General features: G+C 35.5%; 1 protein-coding gene across 1 annotated transcript in view; it reads right to left on the bottom strand.

Annotated features, from left to right (window-relative positions):
- Nucleotides 1–2,046: 2,046 nt before the first annotated feature.
- Nucleotides 2,047–9,664, bottom strand: part of nf2a (NF2, moesin-ezrin-radixin like (MERLIN) tumor suppressor a) — a 56,238-nt gene continuing 48,620 nt past the window's right edge. Inside the window, exons 18-19 of the mRNA XM_079813904.1 lie at nt 9,117–9,276; nt 2,047–2,854 (exon numbers count right to left, since the gene is read on the bottom strand). Coding sequence (XP_079670030.1) covers nt 2,804–2,854; nt 9,117–9,276 — 211 coding nt within the window. The 3' untranslated portion in view covers nt 2,047–2,803. The remainder of the gene's footprint in view (nt 2,855–9,116; nt 9,277–9,664) is intronic.

Genomic DNA, 9,664 nt, shown 5'->3' with positions numbered 1-9,664 from the left:
AGAATTAGGAGAAAATGGATTCAGTTTATTTTAGTCGCAATGTCAGCACAGGCTTTACAAACAGACTTTTTTACGATATGTATTTGACAGCACCGCCACAAACAGTGAGCAACAGTGTTCATTAATGCCTTATCAGTGATCAGTGATTTCTGATGTGTAGCTAATTATTCAAGTTCACACAGACTTTCTTTCTAAATCGTTTAATACTGTTTATGCATCAGTGAATCAAGCCAGTGACTAAACGATCAACTTCACATTGTTTCTCTTAGTAGCATGAAACAAATCTGTTATTTAAATTATGATTAAACTACAGAAAGCGATCAAAGAACACTCTCTTTATAATGGCTGAAGCTGTCAATCACACGTCGCGAGTGTATCTGCACACTTTCCCAAACTGCCAACTGTAACGAAGCTCTTACTGTATTCATATCAATGTTGTGTTTGCTGTTAGTTGTGGTGAAAGTATGTTGTGAGAGAAATAGTGTTGCAATGACGAGATCACTGCATTCACGCGATAAACAGACTGTCTGTGTACTCAATGTTCATCACTGCAGCCTTTCATGTGATGGGAAAAGATCTTAAAATAATAATATAATCAACACTTTCCCGATTCGTTCATCTCGACAGCTGTAATGGTAAAACAACGTAGTAAAAGTATTCGAGGGGGGTTCCACATGTAATACACATTTCAAATGCAAAGATGTCAGCCAATCACAACAGTGGGTGTTTACACTGAAGTCTTACAGCAGACACGCCCCTTCAAACAGAGCATTCTCTGCCAGAGGGCTAAAATCAGGATAGAAAAATGCCTTTTATTTCTAAATTATGAAATTTTATGATGTAAAAATCATACTAACAATATAAGTACACCTCAGGAAACATTATAAAATAATAAAAAGTCCATGTCATGGGACCTTTAACTTTTTTGCTCACCAGCCACTGTGGCTAGTGGTTTTCCAAAGTTACTAGCCATTTTCACTGGCCACAATTTGGACATCGATACCATGGGGAAATCCTGCCATTTAGATATTTTTAATATTAATCTCATAATTTGGCAGCAGGTATATTAGGTGCTGTCACTTTAAGACCTGATGCACGGATCCATACTGTTACACATGCGCTTTCTTTCTCAATTGTTTACATTCACTGAAAACATAACTGACTGTGTTTACGTGAATACCTGCCAGGACTGGCATTTTTACCTTATTTTGTGTGTATTTCACTGTTTAAGAGCAATATGAAACTAAATTTAGTACTGAGAGGCGGCTTTATGTGCGCGCACTTTAGGTGTGGGCACAAAATCTGCAGGAATGAGTAAAATGATGCACAAAACGAAAGAAAAAAAAACAAAAACATGAAACACCAATAATATTCATTCAGAGCAAATAAAACGAGTGAGCGAGGGGAGGCAGGTTTGTGTGTCCAACTCGCTGTCGGAGAGATGAGAGAACGAGAAAGTGCAGCTGGTGTTGTGTATCGATCCTGCGGAAAATGAGTAAGAAGCATTTCAGATATTTCAGTATCAATATGTAAAAAAAAATCTATATTTTTTGACAACACCACATTGCACATAGTTTATTATTTTAGGTGCCTTTTTTAAAAGACTATAAATGAAAAATGTCTATTTAAATGGGGAATTCACTATTGACTACGACTTTTGCCTCAAACTACTAATTGCTTATTAATATTTACTAAGGTAATTGTTAAGTTTAGGTATTGGGTAGGATTAGACATGTAGAATGATGTCATGTAGAAAAAGGCATTAATATGTGCTTTATAAGTACTAATAAACAGCCAATATCCTAGTAATATGCATGCTAATTCTATAGTGACTGCGTTACACGCCACTGCTGAAATCCACCGGGTGTTAATGTCAAGCTCTGGTCTGATCACTGAAAAATAACAGGCCCATGATTTCAATCATGCCTGTGGCACGATCGGTGTGGATGCACTATAAAGTGTAATACATAGGGCTAGCTAGGGGGATGTTCAAAGCAAAGTGTCAACATCAGTAATTCGCCAAAAAATACAAAAAGAACAGCCAAAGAATATTTAAGACAATTTCTATTCATTTATTTATCTGCACAAACACAGTTTAAAAAATATATTCAATTTTGCAAAACATTTCAAGCCAAGTAAACAGTTTTAAAAAAATCCCAAATATTTCAAGTGTAATAATAGTTTCCCACATGGCGTTCTCTATAAAATATCCTATACTAACCTATCCTCTGAGAGAAAGTAAACTCTTTTAAACAGTAACACAATAAGGTTTAACTCAGCCTTTATGAATGACCAGACGCTCCATATTGGAACAAAATATATAGGCCAAACCTAATACAGCACAAGGGTGCAATACCACTGCTTTAGCCAATTATTCTGACACATATTGATCGAAAGAGACAGACATTTCTGCTGTGCAACTGGAGAGATGAATTTAAGATGCACTGCAGGGACATATGTAGTCAGTGTGTGTACACTGCTAATCATAGTGTGTTCATAATGGGTTTTTGACCTCCTGCAGGGATATTGGGAAACAATGTGTAGTGTGACTCTGTATGTGAATGAGTTGATGTTAGTGTGTGTGTGTCCCTTTAAAAACATGCTCTCCCTCTAAAGTTCTGTTTACTTGAGGTCCTGGTCCTCTTAGTGTAATGTAAACTTTGTAAACCCACATATACATTCTTCATCACCGGAATGTGCTAGGATCATATAGGAATTGGTCACAGTCTGTCAGGAATGTGACAAAGACACAACAAGACATTATTCACACATTCAGACACTTAAGTCCAGTCCGTCTGGATGGCTATAGCTCCTGGAAGAAGGCCACTCTGGATTTGGTGCTCTGTAGAGTGAGCTGTGGAGACAGACAGAGGTGTAAGGAATTGTGCTAAGCTCCAACCTGATGCTGTTCATTATTTATGAAGTGGCAATTAAGATAAAAAAATTAATATATAATAATAAAAATATACACACATTACCGTTCATAAGTTTGGGGTCAGTAAGACAGATTTTTATAAATGTATTTTTTTCACGTAGGATCATGTATCTGTGCTTTTTTTGTAAAAATATTTTTGTTCCTATTTTTGCTGTTTCTTTTCTCTCTGGGTTTACCCAGTCTATAGTATGCTAGTACGCTAATCTGAATTCAGCCAGGGTAGATTTCGACACACTGACACATTTAAAAGTATAGATCTTTGTTAAAAAAAGGTTGGGCCCCCTGATCTATATACATAAAATATGTTTTGATAAGGGTTGCCAATAGATTAAAAGAAGCTTGATTAGCAGAAGATTAACATTTACGTTATTAGCTAAAATTAGCTGGTAACAATTTATAATAATAAGGTTCAACAGACAGGAGAATGAAAAACAATGAACAATACTTTTATAGCATGTTTAAATGTTAATTTACACACACACACCAAAATTATAAACGCAACACTTTTGTTTTTGCCCTCATTTAAACTAAATAAAGCTAAACTCTAAGTCTCTAAGACTTTTTCTATGTACACAAAAGGCCTATTTCTCTCAAATATTGTTCACAAATCTGTCTGAATCTGTGTTAGTGAGCACTTCTCCTTTGCTGAGATAATCCATCCACCTCACAGGTGTGGCATATATATATATTAGGGATGCCACAATTCTCAATATAATATTGAACCGTTCGGTACGGCCTTCACGGTTCAATACGTGCCTGTGAATTGCGGTTTTTCGGTTTTGCATTTAATTAAGTATTTTTCTACAAATTCTATCATTTGCCTCCATCCTAATATACTGAACAACGCAACATACATTCACATCACACGTTAGGGGTAGAGTTATTCTCACGGGACACTATAGTTATTCACAATCACCAAAGTTCATTATTTGCATGCGTTTTAAAGCCTTGCCGGCTCATTCGCGTGCATATGCACAGTTTTAACATGCGCTTCTCAGAGCGCGCGCACTAAACGCATGTCAAACACGTGATTACTGGACTAAGTAGTCGTCTTACTGCGCTAATACTGTCAAATACACACAAGGTTAATATAAACACAGTCGGTTATGTCTAAAGTGAAAGTAAAATCGGCGCGTCTGTGATGCACCGTGCACGCAGGTCTTACATTGACAGCAGTGCAGTAATGAACACACTGTCCTTAAAGGGACAGTTCACCTCTAAAATGATGTCATTATTTACTCACTCTAATATTGTTCCAAACCTGTATTCATTTCTCATTTTTGAGTGAACTATCCATTTAATGTTAATTCAACAACAAAAGACAAAGAGAAAATCACTCACTGCTCTTGACTGAAAAACTTTAATACAGTAGCTTTAATAAGAATCAGTGTATATTTAATAGTGAAGTCTATGTAGCGTTTTATTTTTACATTTATTCATTCAATTTCATACTTAAATGCTGCTGTACAGCTCTGAGCTGACAGTGTAAATCATACATATATATATATATATATATATATATATATATATATATATATATATATATATATATATATATATATATATATATATATATATATATATATATATAACTGTCACGTATTACACAGGTGTTGTCATGTATACAATACACTAGGAATGTGTACAAGGGTTTTTTTAAGTAAAGTTTTAAGTTTAAGTAAGGTTTTTCAATTATTTTAAGTAAAATAAAGGAAGAGTATTGCAATTAAAAAATAGTCTATTTTCTCCTTAACCTCTTGCTGTTCCTGTCGCTTAAGAATATGTATGATGTGACAAGCCATCAGAACCGAACCGAACACCGTGGTTAAAAACCGAGGTATGTATTGAACCGTGGACTGACTGTATTGTTGCATCCCTAATATATATATATATATATACACATACACATACATATACATATACATATATACATATATACATACTGTATATACACATATACATACACACACATATACATATATACATACTGTATATACACATATACACACACACACACACACACACACATATACATATATACATACTGTATATACACATATACACACACACACACACACACACACATATATATATATATCTCACAATTTGGAAAACGTTCAAATCTGCCAGTACAGTATCAACTGAAGGTGCTTTTGCTTGCGTTTGAGGGTGCTTAGCCTGTCATACACTGTTCTGGGCTGCTCCAGGAGTCAGTACAGCTCTGTGTCTCCGAGCACGGTGCTGTCTGTGATAGTTTTCGACTACAGTCCTTAAAGTTAACTGCAAGTAAGCGAACCGTCAACCAGCTGTAGCATTATGCCAGTTCCTGACAGTTCCACCGCACCAATAACACAGGCTGCCCACGGACGTGCCTGACTTTAAATCGCCGCTACTAAACACGGATATCGGTTGATGCCGATATAATAAAAAATGACAAATATCGGCCTGATATATCGGTCGACCTCTAATTGCAATTGTGATATAAAAAGATAAAAAGCTGCAATTACCTATTTTATTTAATTTTTTGGGGCGAAAACAAGCTTCCATAGCAAAGATGGATTAACAATAAAAATAGTACATTTATTAATACATTAGCAAACAATAGTTGGTCAGTGTTAGTTTATGATACCTAATGCATTAATTAATAACTAATATGTGTTTATATATAAAGTTTGTGCATTAACCATGTTAAATTTTATGAGGTCAATTCTATAAATGATCGTTATAACTTTGGCAGGCATAATTGTTAATTATTTATGCTTTTGCAATGATAAACATTATATATGTATGACACGTTCAATACCTCGGAGTCGTGCAGAATTCATAGCGGGAGAGAGTGAAAGAGAGAGAGCAGTGTCTCTGATCAGCTGTCACTAGTCTGTGTGAGCCCACTGACGGTGATGTTTAAAGACACTTAAAGACAGAATCCCTCATGAAACACTGGCGTAAACAAACAAGAAGAGACTGAAGAGAGATACAGAGATGGGGAAAATTATGATATTAATGCTATATGAAGATGGTAGATTTCTGTTTCATTAATGAATCATTTTGCAGGGATTTAAGGCACAAGTACTCTCACCCTGAAATACCACACATCTTCAGATATAAATGTCACTAAAAATGAAGACAACAGTCTGTGGTTACTCGGCTACGACACCTGTGTGAAATTGAGGAGAACTGACTTCAAACATCAACTAAAGATCACCTTGAGACCAGATGGTTGGAAGTAATTACAAAAATGCCACAGAAAAGTCTCTCAGACAGTGAAATTCATGAAATCCGCCACAAACAACGGCCAGATCGACAACTGCAGTCGAGTAGGAACGTCTTCTGGCAAGCGAAATTACAGGACCTTTGTAGCCTCCAGCAATTTAATCACTGTCAGTATAAACACTGTGATGACTTTGAGAAATTACATTTCATATTTGTTATTTAGGAGACCATTTTTTTTTTATCCAAAGCAACTACCAGCACTCTATCTACAGGAACAATCAGCTCGGTCAATGTTAGAGAAACTGGGCAACTCTCCAATTCATAGAGTTTTGTATTAATATCAGCCCAGATCAGAAAAGTTGAAGCTAGTTTTCTGAGAAAGTTGTGGTATCATTTTTGCAGATGCCATTTGGTTTGACATTTTGTATTTATTTAAAAAAAAAAACATTTATTTCTAATGGCAAGGCTGAATTTTCAGCATTACTACAGTCTTCAGTGTCACATGATATTTCAGAAATCATTCTAATATGCTGATTTACTGCTCAAGAAATATTTCTTATTAATATAAATGTTAAAACACTTGTGGTGCTTAATATTTTTGTGGAAACTGTGATACATTTTTTTGAATTCCTTGAATAGAAGGTTCAAAAGAATAGCAAATATTTTAAATAGAAATGTTCTGCAACATTATAAATGTATTTACTGACAATTTTGATCAATTTAATGCATCTTTGATGAATACAAATAATATTTCTTAAAAGAAAAATATAATGCCACCAAACTTTTGAATGGTAGTGTATGATTGTGAAATTTTGTAACCTTTATACAAGTGAACATATGTAAAAATCAATGGCTTTCTAAAAAAAAACGAAGAAAAGAATACATCATCAATGCTTGGGGTCTTTGCAGGTTAATCGACTTTTAACGTTAAACTTATATCCGCTTCAATGGGGATTTTGATAGATTACAGCATAAACACATTCAGGGAACAGGTGAGACTGTCAGTGCATTAAGACACTCTCACTGCATCTCTGTACCTCAGGCTATAGCTAGCAGCAGGACACACCAGGCTATGGAGAAAGCACAGCCACAGCCATTAATCATTCCACCAGCGTGACCTGGAAAGCCAGCGACCCTTGTCACTTGCTCCAAGGTCCAGTGCTCAAACTACCTGAGCAACAGTGATTTACAATGAGATGGACAGTGTCCCGATACAGGCTTCCAATGCGGGCTCAACATCAGCTAAGAAAACAACAGCTGTCAACGGGTGTAAGACCGAGTTGGGTTTTCTTTCAGCTGTAAGCATGAGAACTGTAAAGCTATTCCCCCAAAGTGTCCGACTTGATTTGCTCGAGCTCCGCTTCAATTAGACAGTCACATCAAGGCAGAACACACGGAGGGCACTCCATCCGTCCAAACAACCGATCACAACACAGGAATCAATTAGCGTAGCGCAAACGAGACAATTTCACACACTGCAGGAATGGATTCTATGGCTAAAATGGAGCTTTTAATCTACCGTTTGATAAGACTTGATGAAAACGTGGCTGAACCTTTCAGAAAGTAGATGAATAAATTAATATTGGATTACCGGTGCGCGGTGGCATGACTAACCGTATGATTAGGATCATATTTCATAGGAACCTAGCCCTTCTAGAGAAACGGTACTACAACAGACTTTTCAAAAGAGTTTAGAGAACCTGCACTCACATTTTACAAATTATTACCATCTCAGACACAAGTTCCAATGTTTCACAATTAGGATATGGAATAATTCAAACATTATACAGCTACTTTCTGCAACAAGCACTTTTATGTAGGTTGTAAAAAGTTGAACTTAAAGTTATTTGAGTGTCGGACTACAATTTCTAAAGAGTTAAAATTTGAAGGGTTAATAATGATATATGATGATTTTATTTCATTTTTAAGTGACATCTTTTTCTTCAAAGCAACTGACAAACTGATTAAAGGGATAGTTCACCCAAAAAATATCATTTAGTCATCATTACCTCACCCTCAAGTTGTTCCAAACATTGTATATTTCTTTCTTCTGCTGAACACAAAGGAAGATATTTGGAAGAATGTTTGTAACCAATCAGATCTCGGCAGCCATTGACTACCATAGTATTTTTTTTTGCAGAATCTTTTTGGCAGAATTTAAAATTCACTAACAACTCTACAAAACGACTCAATTAATGACCTGACATAATTTGTTCTATAAGAAAGGTTCTTAAAACTTTTATTATTCCCCGGCACATTAAAAAAAACAATGGCAAAAAGGCTGAACTCCCATCAAGTCAGTTGCAATGAAAATGGTGCCGTCCAAAGCCAACAACGTCACTTTTAGAGCTTTCAGAAATAAGAAAAAAACACGCAGTCACAATGGGATTAAACGGGTTAATGTTAATCAAAGAACAAAGGTAATAGAACATTTCTCACTGCTGTTGATTAAAGAACTTTAATAAGGATTAATCTACATTTAATGCATAATTTATGAAGTGCAGACTGTTTGATAACAAATTTCTGTATTATTCCTACATGTTAGACAGGTATGAATGGCACAGGTAAATATGACATCTATTATGAGTTTATGTGAAGATTGTTTTAAGCTATAAAATCTTCATCTATCTATCTATCTATCTATCTATCTATCTATCTATCTATCTATCTATCTATCTATCTATCTATCTATCTATCTATCTATCTATCTATCTATCTATCTATCTATCTATCTATCTATCTATCTATCTATCTATCTATCTATATATATATATATATAACATAACTAATTTTCATTTTTTAGCTCCAGCCCTTATTCACCACCTGAAACCAGCTATTCAAGGTCTTCACTCACCAGAAACTTCCAGGGAAGTGTGTTGGAGCTAAAATCTGCAGGAGCAGGATTGGACACCCCTGTTCTAACACCTTGTAGCACAGTCTGGCTTTGTGAAGGACACATTTAACCCACCTTTTTAAAGTTGCTCTGCTTGCTGGTGCCCTTCTCAGCATTCTCATTATGTAGGATGTCTAGAGGGGTTTCTCGGTCCTTTAGCTTTAATGACTCAATCTCGGTCTTCAGTTCATTCAGCTGCTCCTGAAGGTGTTTGCTCTTCTCCAAATACTCGACCCTGAGGACAGACACATCATGTAACAAAGCTTCTCTCCTGGCTTCCATCTGTTTTAAGGCCTATTAAAACCAAATTTTAAGCATGAAAAACTTGTACTCGTAAATATTGTACTGAGAAGATCGTTTGATGAATAGAAAGCTCAAAATAACAGCATTTATTTAACCCTTAAATGCATGACTGTTTCGCCAATCACTCTTACATATTCGGGTCTTTAGCGACCCAGATCTATATATAACACGGATGGATCTCTACCTGTCGCGATAATATAAAACTCTCCTGAAATTAGTATAACAATTAAAGAAGAATAAAATAAAATATATTTTGTTACTTTTTGGAGCTTGGAAAAGGTTCCGTTTGAGCAGATATTTTATACCAACATCATCACTGT

This window comes from Gobio gobio (assembly GCF_949357685.1).
Source record: "Gobio gobio genome assembly, chromosome: 4".
Taxonomy (NCBI): Eukaryota; Metazoa; Chordata; class Actinopteri; order Cypriniformes; family Gobionidae; genus Gobio; species Gobio gobio.
This window is presented reverse-complemented; position numbering and strand designations above follow the sequence as displayed.